The sequence below is a fragment of the Melanostigma gelatinosum genome, assembly GCF_949748355.1.
Source record: "Melanostigma gelatinosum genome assembly, chromosome: 6".
Classification (NCBI taxonomy): Eukaryota; Metazoa; Chordata; class Actinopteri; order Perciformes; family Zoarcidae; genus Melanostigma; species Melanostigma gelatinosum.
This window is the reverse complement of record NC_136639.1, coordinates 23,528,657-23,552,461: the sequence shown is the minus strand read 5'-3', so window position 1 is coordinate 23,552,461 and position 23,805 is coordinate 23,528,657. Positions and strand designations below refer to the sequence as shown.

At 43.8% G+C, this 23,805-nt stretch overlaps 1 protein-coding gene across 1 annotated transcript; it reads right to left on the bottom strand.

The window, feature by feature from the left end:
• Positions 1-83: 83 nt before the first annotated feature.
• psat1 (phosphoserine aminotransferase 1) lies at positions 84-19,560 on the bottom strand. The gene is made up of 9 exons (XM_079269929.1): positions 19,462-19,560; positions 10,571-10,631; positions 10,171-10,240; positions 2,831-3,036; positions 2,003-2,175; positions 1,683-1,852; positions 1,386-1,514; positions 675-812; positions 84-467 (listed from the first exon to the last, which is right to left on the bottom strand). The coding sequence occupies exons 1-9, from the start codon at positions 19,516-19,518 to the stop codon at positions 365-367; spliced, it is 1,107 nt and encodes a 368-aa protein (XP_079126055.1). The 5' UTR covers positions 19,519-19,560; the 3' UTR covers positions 84-364.
• Positions 19,561-23,805: the final 4,245 nt, after the last annotated feature.

Genomic DNA, 23,805 nt, shown 5'->3' with positions numbered 1-23,805 from the left:
TCATATTGGATTGCCAAAAAAATGTGGTCAATAGTAAAACGGCACTGAAGTGAAGAAATGACGCTGCAACATGTAAATATTGCCAAGTTAGATTTACTGGAATGTAAACATATTTGGAGCAAGTCACAAACATTACCTACATTAACACTACCTAAAGCACTGTTAAAATAGTATTTCTATGAAACACAGACTAAGACAATACTGGCAACAGTAGTGGTTAAAGCAGATTCTGGACAATGAAAGGGTTTTACAAAACGTGCTTCTAAAAGGTGCAGCTTCAAGATCCAACATGGATCCCTAGTAAACCTTTTTGCAGTGACGAAATGCAAGTGTGTGATATCAGCCGACTTTCAGTGTGGCTGATTTATTGGTGCTCTTTCAGGAATTCTTTCATAAAGGTGGCCAGGGCTTCAGTGTCCTCCAATGTAACAGCGTTGTACAGAGATGCACGAATTCCTCCAACTGACCTGCAGGGGAAGACAAAGCGCCACGTTCGAGGTTCACAAAGCCCTTACTCCAAAACATTACAAAAGCCATCGTGCATCGGACTGCCGGTGTTCATGGCTGGCTTTACATAACCTTACTGACTTGCGTTAAACTTCAGGACCCAGCATTCTCTCTCGTAACCCTTCAAATACAGCAGTAAAGTATGTCTACATGTAGGTTGGACTAACCTGTGTCCTTTCAGCGATATCATTCCGTGCTTGGATGCGCCGGCCAGAAACTCCTTCTCCAAGGCTTCGTCTCCCTCTTTCTTCCCCACATAAAAGGGTACATTCATGCGGCTTCGACAAGTCACGTCTACGGGACACCTGGACAGGTGGACACAGCGGTAAGTCAATCCAAGTTAAATTTATCCCTTCATGACTTCGGTGTTCTTCATCGTTACTGTCATCGTACACTACATGGCCTTTAGTTTACCTATGTATGCGTTGGTATTTTTATCAAGTCTTTGTTTTTCCCTTTGGTTATGTTGTGAAAAAGAGCTCTTATTTTGAAGGAGACTTGAACGCATCGCTATGTTGAGAGGCAATAGAAACGCTCTGAATTTGGAATTTAACAACTTTAAAGTTTGTGGTCTAACGCGAGAGCTTGATTCTGTTTGGAAACCAAATGGTGGCCATGTTTGTATTTATTGTTTTCCTTCTTAGCTTTTGGAGCTACAGTATTGTGCACTTCATTCTTTATCATACCTTTTGTGAACCATCAATTGAAGAGTTAAGACCATCATTCAGCCGGCGACGCCATGCAATATTTCATGCTGATACAGTGAGATCAAAAGTTTTAAATCTTGAAACAAGACTGTAGATCACGACTTTCCCAGAAGGTTTTAACCTTCACCGAATTTCCTATTTGAACATCAGTTGCTGTTTTGTGATACTTACACATAGAAACCATTAGAGGCATTGATGATGTCATAAATCATGGAGGACTTCTGCTTGTTGAGCGTCTCCATGGCAGCGCTGCCGCCGTTGTGCTTAATCCACTCCAGAACCAGACCCATGATGTAGATGCTGAACCGACAAAGTAAAAGTTAAGAATATTTTTTCACATTGTGAAATGTTTTAAAATGTCCTTAAAGAAACAGTTCAATATTTTGGGAAATATTCTTAATTGCTTTCCTGCCGAGAGTTAGATGAGAAAATTGATACAATCGAAAAATGCAACCAAAGAGTCTGTACCTGAAACATGGTGGCGTGTTGTAGAGGGAGTTCATTCCAGCCTGCACCTTGTAGTCCAGGACAATGGGACACTCTTTCAGAGTGTGTCCTAACAAGTCCTCTCGCACGATGACCACGGTTACCCCGGCACTGCCCACGTTCTTCTGAGCTCCGGCGTAAATCAGCCCGAACTACACAACGCAAGAAGACACATTGGAATATGATACCTTACCTTGCTTTATCTTATGAAGAACGTAAAACATTTTATGTTAACTTTCAGGGACAAGGAGCCCAGGAAGGAAAGAATTGAACATTTTATTTGGTATCAATCCTGTCCTCACCTTTGACACGTCCATGGGTCGAGACAGGAAGTTGGAGGACATGTCGCTGACGAGGACCACCCCGTTTGTTTCTGGTGTGAAGTTGTACTCCACGCCGTGGACCGTCTCGTTGCAGCAGTAGTACACGTAGGAGGCCGAGGGGTTCAGGGTCCAGCTGCTGGGGTCGGGGATTTCTGGAGGGAGCAATGACAGAACATAGTTAAACCACCGTCTTTGTTTGTTTTTTATATCCACTATCCAGTTCGGAAAATCAAGCCATTGACTTGTAAAAAAAAAAAAGCCTTTTAAAAAGGGAGGTCCAAGAACATTTTTCCACCATCCAAAGTGACCATTTCGCAAAAGTTGCATAGAACCAGATGTGCTAGCTAACTTTCTGTCTGAAGGGCCAGATGCTCAGAAAAATAAGAGACTCCTCTTTCTGGTGATGGCAGCCTGAAGAACGTACATTTCCTAAAAAAACAACAACTGTAAAACTGCCTCCAAACGTTATGCCAAACGAGAACTCCGCTTAAACCCAGTCGGACACAACCATGCGGAAAAGGCTGCTCGCATACCAAAATCTTTCACTGGCAGTGGGCTCTATTGTGGAACAACCTGGGCACACAGCCAGAACTACTTTTGATGTGGTAATTGGGGACTCTGAATTGCTCGTAGGAGTGAATGTGAGCGTGAACAAATGGAATAATTCAATTGAACTTTAAAGAAGTAAAACTAAAATTACCACCTTACGGTTGTATGCCTCGAGTTTGGGGATTTTGCCGTCACCATGTTGGTTTTTTTGCAACCAATGAACAGACGTTACCATACAAACAAAGCACATCGACTTACTCGTGTAACGATCCAGCTTCGGGTGGATGATGTTGACGTTGCCGTACTTCCCCGCCTCTTTCGCAGCCTTTTCGGACCACGTTCCGGTCACCAGGTAATCGGCGCACCTGTCCTCTTTGAGGCCAATGAGGTTGAGGGGAACAGCGCTGAACTGTCCTGACCCGCCGCCCTGCAGGAACATCACCTTGTAGTTGTCGGGGATGTTCCTATGAAGAGGAAAAAGGTCACTGTGTTAAAACACTACGCAGACAGACGCTTATCTCACCTTCTCACACTGATCTACACCACACGGTTTGCAAAATATTTACAACAGCGGTACTGTTGTATTGACTGGGAAAGGACTGTATATTTTTACTGTGGTTCATTAAAGGTTGTGGCCACCAGGGGGCATCGATCAGAATGCACTCCAGACAAGATGTTCCCTTTGAGAGGTTTATTGACAATAGTGAAACAAGCAATTGTGTGTGGTTCTGAAACAGACATACATGAAATAATAATTAGTAAATACCTCTATACAACATTGGTTTCTAATTAGGACATACAGGGACAGAATACAGGCCGTGATAAACAGGTCCGGGACTCCTACAGCCACCACTTAGCAAACAAGGAACGAGCTACTAACTATCAGAATAGCTTGCCGTGCAAATTACACAATATAACACTTATAACTACATTAGACTAACACCAAACTTTACATCTACTTACTGGTTGTTTGCACGCACACAGTCTTGAGAGTCAAACTCCGAACAGCAACATAAACTAATCTATTTACAGACACGGCCGTCATTTCGCGCCGCCTAGCTCGTTCAAGCCTTTTCACTTCCTTCACGCCGTTAATATTAGTCCGCGAGCAGCTGACTACAGTCCTCTTCCGCAACGGGCGTAGTGCGGTTCCTGCTCCGCTGCTTCTCCGAAACCCGTCTGAGGTCGTCCTTCGTCACAGCCACCCCCAAATTTGTCTCAACTAATTTGCAACTCAAAGAAGGACTAACCGGATCAGTGTCTGGGATGGTAGGCAGGGTGACAAGGCGAGCGACTGGTCTGGTATAGTGTGAAAACACTTCATCATGTTTATATTTTTATCTGGTATCTTGCCCTTGATCTGAACAACTGCCGTCCGGACTCTCCCGTCTGTTCCTGGGATGACTTCAGTTACGTGACCCAATGGCCAGTGAGCTCTTGGCAACTGGTGATCCACCACCATGACTATGGTTCCCAGTTGCAGCTGTGCAGGGTCCTTATGCCACTTAGACCGGGTCTGAAGAGTCGGAAGGTAGCGTCGGATGAAATGTGTCCAAAACTGGTCAGCTAACACCTGAGTGTGTCTCCAACGTCGGCGACTGAGGAGCTCTGACTCAGCATACACAGCCTGTGGTAGTGAGGGGTCAAGCCGCCCCATGAGAAGCAAATTGGGGGTGACTGGGTCAACATCCGCCACATCTGTTGACATGTAACCTAGTGGTTTGGAGTTTAAAATCCCTTCTACTTCAATCAGTACTGTCCGTAGGACCTCTTCTGGGACAGTTTGGGTCTGAATGGTGGCGTAGAGCGCAGCTTTCACTGATCTCACTTCTCTCTCCCAGACACCTCCAAAGTGTGGTGCACCTGGGGGGTTGAACTGAAACTTGATCTGGTGTTTAGCCAGATGAGCTTGGAGTGTGGGGTGCATGGTTTTGAATGCCTCATCTAGTTCTCTCTCTCCTCCTTTGAAATTAGTGCCCTGGTCAGAGCGAAGCTCTGCTGGTTTGCCTCTTGCAATAAAGCGGCGGAGAGCCATCAAAAAGGAGTCAGTGTCCATGCTAGACAAAACATCTAGGTGCACAGCCCGTGTTGTCAGGCACTTAAACAGTATGCCCCATCTCTTCTCGTGGCGACGGCCAACCTTCACTGTGAAGGGCCCAAAACAGTCTGTGCCTGTGGAGTAAAATGGGGGCTTCAGTAGCCTCAGTCTGGACTGAGGGAGGTCTGCCATCTTGGGCACCACTGGAGTGGCTCTCCACCTCTGGCAATCCGGGCAGGAGTACTGATGGCGTTTCACAGCTTCACGGCCATGCAGAATCCAGTATTTGCGGCGCAGCTCTGCAAAGAGGCCATCTGATCCAGGATGATGGAGGTCCTTGTCTAAATGATGAGCTGGGTCACTTTATGCAGAGAGTCCAGTACCACTGGGTGGATGGCATCTGGCTCTAACTGGTCGCTGCGGCGGAGCCGTCCTCCAACGCGGATGAGACCCACAGTCTCATCATACTCCGGGGCTAGGGAGAGCAGCCTACTGTTGGCAGATACTGGCTTATCGGCACACAAGAGGTTGAACTCCTCAGGGAAACTGTCCTGCTGGGCTTGTCTCAAAACTTCTCTTTCTGCTTTCTGGTAATCTTCTGCAGGAAGACTGTCTTCGTCTACTGCCGCCCCATGGCGGGACTGTGCAAACGCCTCTGGCAGTGCTCTGAAGGAGGTGAACTGGTTGGCATCTGGTAGCAGAGGATTATGAGCAGTCATGGTGAAGCAGCTGATGGTAGGTTTTCGCAGTTCAACAGAATTCACTGTCTCTCCTGAGGCTGGCTGTGTGGGCCAGAATTCAGGTGGCTGCTGCAAGAAATCAGGGCCCTGGCTCCACCTACTTTTACCGGCCAGTTCCAACAGTGTCTTCCCTCGCGTGAGGTCATCAGCTGGGTTGTTGACAGAGTCCACGTACCTCAAGGCCCGGACATCCGTCAGCTCCTGGATCTCAGCCACTCTTGTTCCTACGAACACTTTGGATCTGCAGGAGTCTGACTGGAGCCAAGTGAGGACTGTTGTGGAATCTGTCCAGAAGACGACGTCGCGGATGTTCACAGTCAGCTCTCTTTGCAGTAGTGTGGCCAATTGGGCACCTGTCAGTGCAGCACAGAGCTCTAATCTCGGCACTGATTGCTGTTTCTTTGGAGACACCCTGTTAGGAAAGACACTTCCACACGGCCATGTGCGTTCTCTGCACGCATGTAGGTCACTGAGCCATAAGCTCTCTCTGAAGCATCAGCAAAGATGTGCAGGTCTCGCTGGAGGTTTGGAGTGTCCATCTCAGGGCCCAGATAGCAGCGAGACAGTGAAATCTGAGACCGATGCCGCAACTCCTCCTCCCATGTCAGCCATGGCTTCAGCACATCATCAGGCAGTGACGGGTCGTCCCAATCTCTTTGCTTTCCCCATAGTTGCTGCACAAGGATCTTAGCCCGCGTCGTGAAGGGGACAATAAAGCCCAGTGGGTCGTACAGGCGTGCCAGAACCCGGTACATATTTCTCATGGTGGGTTTGGGTCTATCCAGCATCCGATATTTATATCTCAAGGAATTGCAGAGCCAGCAGAGTCCCAGGGCGAGCTCTTGTGGGTCCGTGCCTGACTCGTTGAGCCACAACTCAGTTTTCGGATCTGGCTTCTCTGGGCAGGTGGCTAATGACCTCAGGGGTGTTACTGGCCCACTGGCATAGTTCAAATCCACCTGTAGCCAGCAATGATGTCAGTTTGTCAACTAGGCGTCGGGCTTCTTCAACAGAGGAGAGACTCTGCAGGAGGTTGTCTACATAGAAGGACCTTTCTATGGAGATACGGACATCCTCCCCTGGCTGACTGGTCAAATACATGTTTCTGCAATGCGAAAGTTGCACAGCAGGGACTGCAGGTGGTGCCAAACGGAAGGACTTGCCATGTGTAGATACTTGGTGGTTCCTCTGTCTTCAGGTCGCGCCACAAGAAGCATAGCAAATGCTTGTCCTCAGGGAGCAGCCTCACCTGGTGAAACATGCCCGTGATATCACTACTGACAGCAATGGTGTGCTCTCTGAATCGCAGCAGTACCCCTAGCAGACTGGAACTTAAAGTGGGGTCAGGCAGCAGCAGCTCATTGAGGTTGTCTCCCTTATACGCAAAAGAGCAATTGAAAACAATCCTGTTTTTTTCGTTGTGGCTTACCATGTGATGTGGTATGAACCAGGACTCGTCTGCTTCGCTAAGCTCCTTCTCTGGCACTTTCACTGCATAGCCTGCTTTTTCCAGCTTTCTGATCTCTGTGCAGTAAGTGGCTGCTCTTTGCGGGTCTCGTAACAAGCGTCTCTCCATGCTGCGGAGGTTGGCTAACACAGCCCCCTTACATGCCTGGAGCATGTTCTTCACCCTGAGGAGGGGAGTGGCGTAGCGCTGGATCCCATCGACGTCTACTCGTATGGTCTTTGCCTCCAACAGTTGGACTGCTTCCTGATCCTGCCTGGATCTTGTGGAAAGCTTCTCACTCCTGTAGGGAAGGACATCTAGCTGCCACAATCTCTCTACACTCTGCAGAAGCTCAGACTCAGGTGAGAGGCTGGATATGTTTAGACATTGTTGTGCTGTTGACTGCTGCTTGATGTGCTTGGTTGGTCCCTGAAGCGTCCAGCCCAACCTTGTCTTCACTGCCGCTGGCCCGCCTGGAGGTCCTAGAAGCACCGGCTCTACTGGAGTGATGAGGTGGGGGTAGTCTGACCCTATTAACAACAGAGGTTGCACTCTGTCTAGTGCCTGGAGAGGAAGGCCTCTTAGGTGTTTGTGTTTCTTCAAAAGCGCATTTATTGGGTATGTGTGCTCAGCCAGACCCAGTTGATCAGCAGTAAATGCTCTGTGTATCTTGAAGGACTTCTGTGGCTGGTCGGCTGGGGAGATGGAGAAAGACACAGCAGCGCCCTGCAGAAGCCTGACATCCTGCCGAACAGTTCTGAGAACCAAATCCTCTGGCTCACCAGATAGCTTAAGTCTCTGCGCGGCTGCTGGAAGGAGAATGGTCCGCTCCGACCCATCATCCAGGATGGCATGTGTCTCTAAGGTGTGCTCACCATTGCGCAGCAACACCTTACTTACTTTGAGTAGGACTTGGCTGCACCCGGACCGTCTGTCCAAGTACAGTACGTCATTGGTTGTGCTGACAAGGCAGGACGTATTCTCAGCTGCAGGTTTTATATTCACATCGTGCAGAACTTGCAGATGCTTCCCCTTACACTTCTGACACGTAAATTTCAGGCGGCACTGTGCAGCCTGGTGCGAGCGGCCGCATCTCCAGCATCTTTTGTTCTTGATCCAGGCTGTTTTTTGTTCCACTGTCAGCTGTGCAAAGCTTACACACTGGTCGAGAAAGTGCTGCGTGTTTAAGCAGTAGTGGCAGTATGGCTTCCTATCTGGCTGCTTGGCACTTAGGGGTGGCTTCACTGCTGCTGGTGAGCTCTCAGGCTGGTCTGTAGTGTGCAGGATGCTGGTGCTCCTGCCACTCTTGCTCCTGTCGCAGTAATTCTCTGGCCGTGGTCCTGATTTGTTCTTATCCTCTCTGTACAGTGAATCGTACACAGTCTCTTGAATCTTCAGCTCATAGTCGAGCCAGTCTGAAAAGTGGAAGAGGTTGGGGATGGTAACACGCATGGGGTACAGGAACCTCTTGAACTCAGCACGCATATCCTGAGGCAGCTTGGACAACAGCCGTGTCACATGTGACCCACAGTGAAGCTCAGTATGTCCACTGTCCCCAAGCTGATCTAACATACCAACTAGTGCTCTCAATCGCAGTGCAAACTGCTTGAACCCACAGGTGTCTCCACGTGCGATGTTCGGGGCATCCATCAGGTCAGCGATTTTTCTGAGAGCTAACTGGTGCGGCTGGCCATCGTTTTCAATGAGGCTAGCCATCGTGTCAGTGTAGGGCTGCAACGAGTTGGTGTAGGAGTCCGCTATGAGCAGTGCCTCCTCATATTTCAGGTGGTCCACCAGGATCTGATATTTAAAATGCTCTGTAGCATCCTCAGGCAGCAGGTTCTCCAGGGCAACCTTAAGCCGAGCAAACTCCCTAGGATCTCCTTTAGTGAATACAGGGATTTTGGGCGTAAGACCGCGGTACACAGTCTACTTGTGGTGGGAGGGTAACGGCTTGCTGGGCAGTGACTCCCTCCTTGGTGGGGTATAAGTTTCACAATACTCTGGTGTATGCATCCGGGAAACAGGATAAACTGGCTCTGGGCCACAGAAAGACTGCACCTGACGTCTCGGCCACATGTCTCTCAGCGGCATTGTGAGCTCTGACACAAGGTCCTGTGGTGGTGGTTGTGGCTGGTAAACAACATCTTCTGTTACAGGGGGTGGTGGCGGTGGCCAGTCATTATCCACTGGAGGCAGAGTGTGACTGCTAGCTTGCACAGGTGAGGGGAATGAGAGAGGGCGGTACGTGTTATCAGCCTGCACGACGTGCTGCTGAGGGGGCTCAGACGTCTGTGAAAGAGAGGGGGCTCTCTGTGGCGGCAGTGGTGGGTCAGGGAGTCGCAACGGGCGTAGAGCGGTTCCTGCTCCGCTGCTTCTCCGAAACCCGTCTGAGGTCATCCTTCGTCACAGGTACCCAGTTTGTAATACTGCAAATATATAAATGTTATAATACTTTCACCAGTGGGCCAGAGGCTCAATCACCTTCGTGTTACCTCCTTTGGTGATAGTGATTTAACAGATATTTATTAAAATGAATATCTTCAGGATTGCCACTTTAAATTTGCGCTAATTTTAGCAAGAGAGAAATTATTCACATCAGTAAATCCCGAAGAAGAATATGAATGCAATCATTTGTGGCATTTGGGATATCTAAATATGTTTAGATTTTCACTTTTTGAGTTAATAACCTTTGGCACTTTGAGATACACAGTACATGTTATTTTGTGTATGGTTTACTTCTATGAGGATTTAATTACCGTAGTCTGTCCTGCACTATATGAGCTCACCAAGGCAACGTTTGCTGTGATGGACACTGAGTTTTATGAGTTTCACGGTATAGGTGTATCTCAGGCCCTAAACAAGGCTTTGCAGTCATTATTTTTCCTCAAATGTAGAACAATCCTTAACAATAAAAAAAGAAGTTGAACTCGTAAAATATGAAAATTCAGTTTGTAAATTCACACACTTTTTGACAAATGTTAAAGATTAGAGCAAAGTTCAACTCCTTCTGAAGAAGCCTGCATAGATAGCGTCATGGAAAAACACACTTACTGGATTAACAAACACTACGTTCAGCACGGCCCCACCCTAAACCTCTTTGGCATTTGTCTCGGTCTCCTGAGAAACAGTTTGAGGTAAAGGACTTAAAGGAACACAGTAGAGAATGCGCATGAAACTATTAATGTGGCAATGCAATTATTGCCATCATCCTACTTGTCCCATTAATCATTGTTTTAGTTTGCAAAATCAGAAATACTGTGTTTATGTCTCCCATGGTCTTGAAAGTGTCGCGATGGTGCTGCGGTGAAGTGGGGAACAGAGGAGAGGAGGACGAGTAGAAGCCATGTGAAACAACCAAAGCAGCACTTACAGCAACTCTCTCATCAGATTCTCCGTTTTGTTGAGGATTTTGTTGAAGTCCGCTGATCGGTGACTCATCTCTGGTTGGAACAGAGTCAGAAAATATTTTAATTTAATCACAACGTTATTGGCATTTACACACATTTAAACACATTATATTTGACGATTACATTTTACGCTGGCACACAACATGAAGCATAAAGAAGGGACTGAAAAGCCTGTTCCTTAATGTCCAATATGAACAGGAGGAATGATTATTACAGCAAGAAAAACCTGTTCACTGTTCCCCGACTATTGTTGAAACATAGTGAACTTATCCTTTCATTAGTTTGGATCGTCCATAACATGCATCGATGGTGAGGAACACAGTGGTTTTCTCGTGATGCAACTCGGTACGTAGTTCCACTTACCGAGAACGCTAATACCGATGCCGCTGTAGTTGAGGAGCTCCTTCTGTGCTTGCAGCAGCACCTGAAATATAAAAAGCACCACATATTAAAGGCAGGGTTGGTAATCTTTAGAAACTAGCAGGAGTACGTGAGATTTTTTAAATGATCCAATCGAAAAAACAAAGCCCAGTGTTGCCAACTCTTTTCCAGTGAAAGCAGGTAGCAGCATTAGCTTCAAAAGTTGCGAAATCTGGTGAAAAAGTCGGCAAGTCAGCAAAACTGACAGCCCGTCCCTTTAGGCCCCCCCCCAAAGCCACGCCCCCAAAATGATCATTATGAACCATAGACTGTACTGTACTTTTCGGACTATAAGCCGCTACTTTTTACCCCACGCTTTGAGGCATCGGCTTATAGTCCAGTGCGCTTTATATACGGATTTTTTCGTAGCTTTTCTCCGCCACAACAACAACCGCAACTTCCGGTTCCGGTCTAACAGCAGCAAGCCAGTTAGCCGTAAATGCTATTCAGAGCTATGAGCAGAGAAGATCAGCTTTTTCTCAAGTCTGCCAGTGGATCCTAACAGCTCGGAACAGTGTGACAGAATCCACCTTCACCAACGGGTTCTGAAAGTCTGGGATAGTACGAGATTAAGGGGGCAGCGTAATGAGGACGACAACGCAAGGGCAGGGGCGGATTTGCCCCGGTTCATGATGTGGTGTGTTCAAGGACCCAAATGCAGACTCGTTTTTTCCAGTTTTTTTTTCCCCCAGTTTTTTTTTACAGTTCTACAAAACTTGTTCTACAAAACTTGTTCAAGAGTTTTTTTGTGTGCGTGTTTTTGAGTGAGAGAAATAAATGTTTTGTATGATCTTAGTTCATGTACAATTGTGTTTACAATGGCTGGTATGATGATGTTGCAGACTTTTTTTTCTGACTTTTATTTTAATATGTCTGGACTATTTCCGGTGATCATATCATAAGATCATATCTGGAAGATATCTAGAAGATTTGCCACAATTGTGGCCAACAATCAACGAACTATGATCGCTGTATGGCGCCGTCTCACCACGGAGCATATGGGGGATGAATACATAACACACCTGTATTCGCACTGGGCGGAGCCGATCGCACACGGCGGATGAATGCATGCTCGTCAATGAATCGATGGTGAGACGCTGGCGACGCCAGGCCGAAGAACTGAGCTGCTGCAAAAAGACGACAAAAGCCTTCACAGGCAGGAAAAGCAGGTGGCCTGATCTTGAAAACACTCTTGAGGATTGGGTGAACACACAGAGAACAGACGGTCGAGGTGTTTCCACCGTGCAAATCCGACTGAAGGCTAAAGCCCTCACCACCGAAAAGAACATTGGAGATTTCAGAGGTGGACCGTCTTGGTGTTTCAGATTCATGCAACGAAAGGGCCTGTCGATTAGAACACGGACGACCGCTGGTCAGCAACTCCCTCCCGACTTCAAGGAAAAAATGACAAACTTGCAGCGTGCGTGTCTACGTTGCTCATAGCTCTGAATAGCATTCACGGCTAACTGCAGACTGCTACGAGCAACAAGTTATTGCCTCGTTGCTTTTAGATTCTAATGAGAAGACACGCTGCTTCGTTTCACTTCTTCTGTTTGGTAGCCTTGAGAGACCTTAGTCTGTAATGCAAGTATGTCTGCATGAAGATGTACAAAGATATATTATATATTCGCTAATGCTAATCGCGGTTAGCATTTCCCCATTGGCCGTAATGTTAAAATTAGCTTAGAAGCTAGCAACATGTTATGATGTTCATAGAAGAAGACAACTTTAGTACGGTACTGTTAAAAGCATCTTGCTGTTCAACAGGGACATCTGCGGCTTATAGACCAGTGCGGCTTATCTATGTACAAATTCTTTATTCTGTTAAAAAAAATCGGCTGGTGCGGCCTATATACCGGTGCACTCTATAGTCCGGAAAGTACGGTATATAAGAAGTGGACGTAGTCATCGTGACGTCACCCATCGGTTTGTGGACTGACATTTTTGAAGACTTGAGTTCAGTGATTTCGCCGTCGCTCTTTTGGAAAATGATCGTTGCCATGTTGTTTTTTTTGCAATCAATGAAAAGAAGTTACCATGTTTGGAATGCGGAGGAGTGACGTAGAAATGGTGTATACGTCTCTGGTAGTGACAGCGACCTGTCAATCACAGTAAGCCCACCCTAAAGCATACCCTGCTTTATGGTCTATTTGACTCTAAATAGACCATAATTTATGAAATGAACATCATGTTGTATTGAAGAAGACTTGCAACTAGAGATTGAGAACATAAACTCATGTTTACAATGTTTCCTGAGGTAATAAATCAAGAGAGAAGTCAAGTCATTTTCTCATAGACTTCTATACAACCAGACTTCTTTTTGAAACCAGAGGAGTCGCCCCCTGCTGGTCAGTAGAGAGAATGTAAGATTAAAGACACTTCGAATCGGCTTCACTCTGCAGAATCGGAGGATACCACCTGTTATGAAGACAAACAACAATGTGAATGCTGTCAAGCTAGCAGCTTGCGGAAGACTCCGGTGACGAGCAATAAGTGCACGGGCAGAATACGTGCAGTTGGTAGGTAGGGTTGGGTATCGTTTGGGTTTTTTCCGATACCGGTGCCTGAACCGATACTTTTTTCTTCAAATTGAACAATATATTAACTGTTAAAGTATACTATAAATATAAATAAATACAAAACACTTGGCTTCAAACTACAGCTTCAAACTTTTTAACTGTGAACAATATGTTAACTGTGAACAGTTTACAGTATACTTAAATAAATATAAATAAATACAAAACACACACACACTCTGTACACACACTGCAGCTTCAAACTTCAGCAATTATTTTGCAGAAATATGAGCATATTTTCCTTCTCTGGCAAAATACGACACGTCTGACTTATTTTACTTTACAAGTTGGTGGCGGTAATGCGCCAATTCGTCTTTTGCCAACCGCCAGTTGGTCTCAAAGGAGGAGAAGAAGAAGCCTGTGTTGTTGTGCTTATGAGCGGCAGCGCTAAATACCCCGTTGTAATAATACTATGAGTGAGGAGCGGAGGACCGAGTCCTGCTGCCAGGACGGAGTCATCAGAGTAGTGTAAAAAAAAGTATTTCAATCGGCTCAGGTACCGAAAGGAGGCACCGAAATCTGCGTTACGTTTTGGTCCGGTAGGTACGGGACGTATAGGAACCGGTTCCATACCGGCACCGTTTTTCGGTACCCAACCCTACGTAGCTTGTCAAATCATTACATCCGGGCCGAATGAAATGATTGGATGTGTATGTTACAGTCCTATGACAGCCCACAGATGGCGGATTTTTTATTTATTTTTGTCAGAGCATTTGATTCATTGTTGGGTCGTAAAGACAATTTCAGCAAAATGTCAAAAATGTTTTTGAGGAAGATTACCAACACTGCCTTTAGGAATTTCTTGAAAATACTTTAAACCGGATCAGAAATGATGATGGCCGGACAAAGGTCGGTTTGAAAGATAAAGGGGTATCATGATACAGAACAACAGCAACATTTCACAACACTATGAAATACAGTGTTCCTCTTATCCATGGTGCTTTTCATCCAAATTAAGATTACTAAAATTATGCAGATTTAAATGTGTTTAGAGATTGTGGCTCACTGCAGTGCTGTGGAGCTCAACACACACACAAATTTAAAAAACACACCAAAAAAGAAACAACACCAATGTGTCTTTGCAAATAGAATTAGCCAAAAAAAACAACCTGCACAGCAAATATCCAGTAATAAGTAGTGCGACAACAAAAAGGCATCACTAAAGACAAGCAAGACATAATGAACACAGTAACAATAAAGATATCATAAACAATTAAGTTGCAAAAAACAAAATCCTCAGTTGGGGTTTTAACAGTATACGGCGTTATTAAAATTGACGGTACACTGTGTGCATCTGCTTAACTAAGGAAAGAGAAGTGTGTGTGTGTTTTTTGTATCCCGGTGGGGACTTTGACCTGACTGCACACAGACCCATGGGGACTCGTGTCACCGTGGGGACAAAAACTGAGGTCCCCACCGGCAAACCCCTCCTACAAGCTTCAGAACAGTGTCTAGACACGCCCCATGTAGTTTTCTCTGAAGTCCCCTGGAAACCATTTTCAAGACAAAAATGTGTGTGTGTGTGTGTATGAATGCTCCCCTAGTGTATACACAGTATACTGCAGTCCCCATGAGGTAGGCTGTTCTTGAAGTGTGCATCGCTGTTTGTCCACTCTCTATTGCCCCCTATTGGTCAAAAGTAGTATTAAAGTTTGGGAATATACTTTAAATGTTGTGTCTTTTTGACCAAAGATAAGCATGAATGAAATGCTACATTTGATAAAAAATAAATATATGTATAAATAAATAAATACACAAATACTTAATATTGATATTATTTATATTGCTATAGTTTTTTTTTAATTTGCATGAAAACAACGATAACCATAATGTATATTGTCTGTATATTTGTCATGTAAAATGCCTGTTTTAAGTTTCTTCTATACAATTTTAATGATATTTTACCATAATTCATTATCTAATCATTGATATTATTGACAATAACAACAACAATTATAATAATAGTCTATATTTGATTTATTTTGCCATGTCAGAGGTGTAAGATCAATAAGGTCTTGTTTTGTTGCACTGCTTTTTTAAAGCTAACTTTTAAACAGTGCTCACTGTTCAATGACAACGATATTGATGATAACAGACAAATGCAGGTTTAGAGTTGTATCCATAAACATAAAATAGGAGTAGAAAAGACATTTTCCTTTAAATCAATATAGCAGGATGGTTTGAGGGGCAGCCATTTTCATGTGTACTTACTATTGCGATCGTTATATTAGGCTAATCTCCGTGTAAACTACATATGGCAAGTTGCGGACTCACTGAGGAGAGGTTTTGCAGTAATGACTGAAAAGACAAGGGGAGTAGTAACATCACAAAGCACAGAGAGTCACAACTTAATGCTTCATCCACACACTCTTGTACAGCGTGGGAAAGCACATTGATATAGCCAGATGCCGTTCTTGAAGTCGGAGAAAAATAAGTCCCATTACTCCCATTATTCATTCACTTGTTGGCGTGTGTGTGGGCTGGTGTCAGCAATGTCTTGTTCCTTATTCCTATTTATGTTGTATGATGTTGGACTCTACAAAATTAATTGAATTATTTATTTATTATATCTTTAAGCATGTTATAGCATTCTGTGTCAGTTTTTGATTTGATTGTTCTATTATTATACAATTCAAATGCTATGCATCTTCTATAGTAGGTCTATAATACGCAAACTGAAACAGTATAGGGTTAAGGTGGTGTGCTAAAACATATTTTACTGTACAATGCCTTCAGCCTGAAATCAACAGGGTGTGAGCTATTTATTCAGGTTTTAGGAGCAGCATATCAGACAGGACATATTACGCAGCAGGATAAAGAGTCGTGAATTTCTACATTGAATAAAATACTCTGATAGTTTGGGTTTGGTTGTCCTCCTCCAAGGATATTTGAAGATTTTTGACTTAAAGTATGCAATTTGACATCATTTTGGACCACTATTATGACCATAGATAACGCTGCAAAAGCTAAGAGATAAACTTTCTGTATAAGGAGTTAGGGCGAGGGACTGTTAGACCCAGCGATGCTGCTGGCCACCTGCCCGCTGTTGTGACCATCTTCTGTAACTAGTTAAGCATTTAAGCATAGTGGAATTAGCAAGCTAGCTAACTAGCCAGTTGTCTAGTTTGCTAGCCAGCTTGCTAATTTAACAATGCTTGAATGCTTCCCTATTTACAGAAAATTAGCCACCCAAGTTGCTACTCATCTGGCTGGTGCTGAAAGTGGGCCCTTCTACATTTCACTCTTTGGTGTACCATGATTTATTTTTCGCACCAGCAGTTCTCACAAGCAGCTGCGAGCTCATAATGCTGTTCTGACCTCTTCATATCAGTTTCTCTGGATGACTCATGATGGCAATTCATAACAGTGCAGCGCCAGTGTTTTTGCACCGTGCTTAAGTATGCTTAGTATGATTTTACAGGGCAAACATTTCCAGAAGAAACAAAAGGTCAGACAAAGCCTGTGATACATGTAAATAATGGAATAACTCCCTGCCTGCTCAGGAGAAAGATAAGCTACCTAGCTCAGTAGCTAGCCATCTGTCTCTGGAGCTAAGTCTGCTCTCTTCCAAGCAAGCTGCAACAACACTTAGCCACACAGACGTGCGTTGTCATTATAACAACTAACTCTTCAATAGACCACGGAAAACCGTATAATGTATTTCTATGGTGGCACCCCTTGTAGCTAGCAAAGCTCATTGTAAGTTGTTTTGTAACAACTAGCTATATGGTGGCTACAGGCCTCATTTTTTAACTCTTACTTTGAATATTCCCGTGGTGACCTTCTGATCTAATGCATGGAATCTGAGGATAAAACTCTCTTGCGCACAACACTATATATATACTATAGGAAGAACGGGTCATTATTTCAAGGGAACTCACATTTGTGCAACTTTAGTAAGTTAAGCCGACACACTGCAACCTGTTGTCAAGCAACATAAGGTGCAGTTAGCTTAGCTAGCTTCCCATTATAAGTTTGATACCCTGCAGCTTGACCCGCAATGTTACCATAGCAAATATTTAGTTTAGACATGAATCCTTATCAGCCTAGTCAGCCTTAGGGGTCCCGGGACACTTGGAGCAACGTTGCATTGGGGGTAAGGATAAAAACCCTGACTTTTTGTCCCGCCCTTCCGGACGGAAGGAGCGCCGCTAAAAATGTAGTATGTAGTATGTTCTCTAGTCTAAGGTGGGCAAGCGGCGTTCCCTTGGGACCTCCGGTTGCCGAGTTACGATTTTCCAAAGTTCTGTACAGTTTCCCGTAGTGATTTATGGCATTTTGCATTCATTTGGCTTAAATACACCCAACAGAAAGGATTCGAACCAAATGACACTTATCTTCCCAAGTGGCCGAAAGCCAGTTTACACCAGTCTTTTCTCTAACTTTTTATACTTTAAAATGGGGTCGAGTTTTGAATCCTTTTCTCCTTCAAAGAGGGGCTCGTCACCATTACATACCTATAATCTGGACGTCGTAACTGGAAGTTAAGGTCCCCAAAAACAGCCACAAAGGGCTTAATTGGGGCCTTAATCCCTTATATTAGTGGATTTTTTGACATATGCAAGAATGGCCATAACTTCACAAATATGGATCCCAGAACCCACATATTGTGGACACACATTGTGGACTAGGCCTACAATAAATCACCTGAAAAAAATCCCTCTAGATTATCTAGAAATGATTTTTGCCTGTATCAAACTCAGACTTCAGCATGGGGTACACGTCCCTAAACTACACCCTGTTGTACTCTTGGTGAGATTAGAACAACTTTTACTTCTGAAGATGTCAGAGCCCTGCTTTTTTAATATGTTGTAGACAGGCCCCAATGAGGCACATTCAAGTTGGATGGTACTCCCTAGCATTTAGCATGCCTGCGCGGGAGGAGGGGATTGGCCTACATTTGAATGGGGGATTTTGCCAGGATAAAATGAATGGAAAGTGATGACCAACTGGCCCATCCTTCAAATAGTCATAACTTCTCACATCATGGTTGAATTTGATGGGAAATTGCTTGGCAACATTCCCCTTGATGACGTGAATAGGAAAATATTGCGGAAAAATCTGCAGACCCTCTGGAAAGCTATCTCCTGTTAGCAGCATGCTAATGACTTGAATCTAATTGTACCTTGAAGAGGGTCCTCTTGTGTCCATCATATGTGAACTTTAGAATAAAAAGCCATTTACAAGTGTTTTTATTGCACCCAACAGAAACAGCAACATGTACACATCATTAACAGTCTTGGAATTTGAATTGAATACCCCTGACCTACAGGATATGTTAGTTATTAACAATCATGGGACAAATCTCACAGCTAGTAGATTTAACCCGCTATAGTGCTGCTAACATGTAAACAAACATAAACATATTACTGTTACATGTTATTCTTTTTACCAGGTTTATCATTTTGTTTATTATTATAAGAATGATGTTCTCATTCCTTTAAGGGTCATTGTAATGGGTCATAATAATAATAATAATTTTGGATATCGTAATACATTACAGTCAAGTGATGTCATTTTCTAAACTCACCAGAGTGGAGCTGTTCTATAATTTACCGTCGCAATATTAAAAAGGTATTTGGTCAAAACTATCGTGATATTTGATTTTCTCCACATCGCCCAGCACCATCATAATAATAATATAGTGTAAAACCGTATACTACGATATTTGTAAGACCGTACCGTGAACATCTCATAACATTACAACCCCATTGTCAATAAGTTTATTGGGATCTACACAACCTCAGACTCACCAGTACAATCATGCATTTCTACTCTCAAACACACACGACTGTGCCAACTGCAGAGGAATAATTGCCACCTTTAAGATGACGCTGCCTTTTTCTCAATGCGTATGTTTAACCATAAAGCGCGTTTAACCATAAAGCGCGTAAATGAGTTTGAAGAGCAGGATTTATCTTTCTGACAGTTCACTCTCTGTCGTATAGAAGCTGTTTGCGCTGCTGCCGCCGGTGAAGCACCAAAAGAAAGGAGCCGGTTTCCGCACGAATGAGGATGATGCAACTCGACACGCAGTTTTCAGTCCTGAGAAGAGAGCAGCGCTCAGACCGAAGGTCGGTCTCCCACACCACCGCGGACACGTCTCTGTCGTTAGGGAGATAAAGTAGTGCCGAAATGCTGGAGACGCGGAGCTTTGAACGTTGCATTTAGTAACAAGTTAGCTCATATTTCGCACCTTTTTTTCACCCCCCTTCACATTATTAACGTTACACAAGCAAAATGCGGGTTTAAACTTACGGATGGCGGGAGTTTTGCAGGTCCAGCGCCAAAGTTGATGGTTTGTTTCTGCTCCATGATGTAGTGATGTTACGAGATGTGCCGACGCTCCGAAGCGTGTGTCGAGTAATGGAGGGGGCGTTTCCTCGAAGCGCGTATCGAGGCTCGCTTCATTTAGGGGAGGAGCCAAAAATGATGACGTCCGAAGCCTCGCTGCCCGGCTGTACCACGTGACTGCTTCGGAAAGTGGTTCAGATTTTGCCTCTGGAGTACTGGGAGAGGCAAAAATTCCTGTATGAAAATTGATATAGACTTGCTCTTGCGTTTTTGTGCACGCCAGCATCTTCTGCACCCTGTGAAAGGGTGTTTTCATAGGCCGGAGAGGTCGTGTAAAAAAAAAAGGAATCGTTTAAAACCAAAAACTGTTGAGAAACAGTTATTTCTGAATACAAATGAATAAAATGTCCCCTGTCCTGTACATCACTGTCCAAGTTAAGTTACACAAGCATATTCAGTCCCCTCTTCCTAGTTTCACAAGCACTTTCACTGTCCTCTGCCTGCTTAAGCCCATGCCATTTTCCTAAAGTGACATAATAACATTATTACACAACCTGCCATATCATATGATACTACCATTTTGGGAAAATTTACACACACAGAATACATTCAAAAAATATTTGATTATGCACATATGTGATAATTTATGTACAGAAATGATTTGGTCATACATTTTTGTAATTCATAGTCATTCCTAACAGCCATAACAGACACAAAATTTCAATGAATCACATTATGTGGTTCAGATACAGCTGCCTGTGATTATACACTTGGCCAGTAGGTGGTTTCGTGTGCACATGAAGCTTCGAGAAATGAACCCTTTCTCGAACCAATTGGCTGAAGTGGTTCGATGCCTCATGAGGCTTCATCTCGCCATCACTACCATGATGTAAAGAAAGAGAGCTAGAGATTTCCCGGTGGGTGTTTGCTCTGCTTTACTTCAGCGATATGGATGATTTCCTCCCTCCCTCCTGCACAGCTCGTCGGCGTTGAAGCAAATTGTCTAGCAGTGTGTGAAATGTTGCCTTCAAGTACCGCCTCGTAAACTCGTGAGCTCCATTGACAAAATAGGGTATAGTTGATGTCAGGCTGTGTACATCTGTAAACACCTTTTAGCTTGTTAGTGTTATTAATTAACCCTTGTTTAATAATTCGTTTGCAGATATTATCGTGACATAGGGATAATTCATTATTTGTATGTAATTGTTTTTAAATGCCATGTATTTGGCGATATGAAAACAAACAGAGCAAGAACTGGCACATATGTTCAGCTTAAATTATATTTCTGTTTAATTTTGTTGTTAAAACTCGTCGACAACAACAACAGATGCACAACAATAAAACAGACCATTCTATGTGTTACATTAGAGGCCAAAGGGCTGTTTGTTAATATTCGTTCATGTGCGCTCTGTGGAAATACAAATATTTTCGACATCACGTGAAGGCAGCACGAGGACCCCCAAACTGCCAAAGCAGCCGTCCTATTGGCTGGTGGAACATTTAGTGTTTGGTAAACGGCTTTCATTGGTGAATGTTAGCTCCGCACTGTCTGGTTCCGCGGTCACGCCACAAAAACATGATGGCGCCCACCTGACACAGACAGAAAAACTTCAGTGCTTTTAATTTGAAACTATTAACACCACAGTAACAATGTAGCATCATGAAAGACTGTTTAATGACTGCCACCATATTAAAATAAATGCATGCAGCCATGGAAAACGGGTTTAAACTATAATGTTCATGTTTTATATTGTGTAAAATAAAAACTTCCTTTAAATCATTTAGGTAAAATACAGGAGCAATAACCTTTGGCTGCTCTATCACAACATCACCAATTAATCAATGGGCCCTGCGGGAATTGGGACATCAGTGCATGGTCAGCAACTTAAAGGTGCACAGAGTTTCTGCAAAGATACAGGTTATGTGTTCAGCTAAAAGGGAAGAGAAAGGATTTGTGGGTAAATCTCAACGAGGCCACACCTGCAACCCATTTCAATTGTGTGTAAGAAATTTGAGCAAAAAACTGTAGTTAGTAGATATAATAAGTGTTTAATAATTCATAATTAGTAATTCATAATTAGTCATAAACATAAGGGTTTTGGGAATGCATAATTAAGATAAACATAAAGGGCTGTAAGATTAGGAGCTAATAAGACATGAAGCTTCTGACAAGTTGCAGAAGCTTAGTTTTTATACTGAAGGATTATCATAGAAGGGAGTAAGTCATAACTGACAGGATTTGAATGTGTTAGCTGCTCAGGAGAGAGAGATGTGAGATAGGCGTTTACTGAGGTGTGAGAGGAGGTAGCCAATAGAAATTGAGATAGACGGAAGGGGAGGAGTCGCGAACGAATATGTGGGCGGGTTAGAAAGTGTTTTTTCTGCCTCTTTTAGCGTGTGGATCTCCGGGACGGCTGTGTCCTGGGACCAGAGGTAGTTTTTTTCCAAAGTGGGTTTATATTGTAATATTTCATAGGAGTATGTACTCCAATGTTTAACTGTAATCGTACTTGCATCAGTGGAATTAAATTCCTTATAATTGTAAACCAGTCTTGGTAGATTTCTTATTGGAGCGTGTCGTCTGCACAAAGCAGCGGACACACGTGTGCTCTGGCCTCCTTCTCTGTGGGGTGAGTTTTAGCCTCCACATGTGACACGCCTGCACTGAAATAAACAAAACAACAAAAAGCTAAATCATACACAAGTTTAATGTTGTTCTTTTTTTCAAACTTTTGATTCCATTTATATTCATGTTCGCTCTGCCACACATAAACATCAACAGTAGCTCAGCTGTGTAAGTGCACATAGATTCACAGACAAAAGAATCATGTTTTAGGACTTCAGAGGAAAAATGGAATGTGTTGTTGAATGCATGTTTTCTTTCCCAACATGCACATGAGGACACAGCAGGAAGCTAAATCAGCAAATTAGGAAACCATTTTTGCAAGAAACGTTAAAAGGCTTTTGTAGCTGGACAACACCTTTCCAAGCTGGCTGAATGCTGTAATTCTGTTACTAGAAGAGCTAGTATTCTACACAATTTAAGTGACGAGCTCAGAAGATAAAGATCAGATAAGACAGGAGCTCAGAAGATAAAGATCAGATAAAACCAGGAGATCAAATATTTTTACGTCCACTGAGCTGATTGCATCAGTCCAGCTATACAGTAATGACAGATGACAAAGATAATTGTGATTCAGCAGCTTGTGAACATCACAATGTGCTCCTGATTGGTTTGTCCCTTTAAAAAGAAAAAGATCACAAGGTAGACATTGCTCTTCACTCTGTGTGTGTGTGTGTGTGTGTGTGTGTGTGTGTGTGTGTGTGTGTGTGTGTGTGTGTGTGTGTGTGTGTGTGTGTGTGTGTGTGTGTGTGTGTGTGCGTGTGTGTGAGTGTTTTGCTCACAATGTGGGGACATAAATCTGATTACACATTGTGGGGACTCACCTTCCTTTTGGGGACAGTCTCTAGGATATTAATGTAAGTCAATGTATTGGCCTCTAAAGTGATGGAAACATGACTGTGTGTGCGTGTATATGTGTGTGTGTATGTGTGTGGCCATGTTTTACTCATCTTGTGAGGACGTCAATCTGATAACACATTGTGGACACTCGCCTTCCTTTTGGGGACAGTCTCTAGGAAATTAATGTAAGTCAATGTATTGTCCTCTAAAGTGATGGAACCACAAATGTGTGTCTGTCTGTTGGGCCTTCTTTTAGCCATCTTGTGGTGACATAAATCTGATTAAACATTGTGTGGACTCGCCTTCGTTTTGGGAACAAAATGGGGACAATGCACGTCCCTCCATGTGAATTATTATATTTTAGGGTTAAGACTTGGTTTAACTTTACGGTAAGGTAAGGTTAAAATTAGGCTGGTAACAATTTTTGTTATTATTAGGTTAAGTTTCCAGGAGATGAATTAAATCAATGTAATTTACCCAAAAGTCATGAAAACTCGACTGTGTGTGTACACGTGTTGAGAATAAAACTCATGTTGAGGAGAAAACTCAGGTGAACAGACTTAGGTCGAGGCGTTTAGCTCAATTCAAGCAATAAGGTTTATTTGTAACAGAAGTATTATGTCCAGCAGTTAAACGTGCACGGACCTAGAAAAGTTCACTCTGTAGGAGCGAATGAAAAGCTAAAAGGCGCTTAGACAGAGCGCGCAAGCAGTGTATAGGTTCCTCCTTCTGGAAGCCTATTGGTTAAATCAAAGTTGCAGGCGGAGCTGTGTTTAACTGTCAGCAGCCTGGATGGAGCTCTGAGCATCTCCGCCTACACTGGCTCACGTCCTGGGACCGCCTTC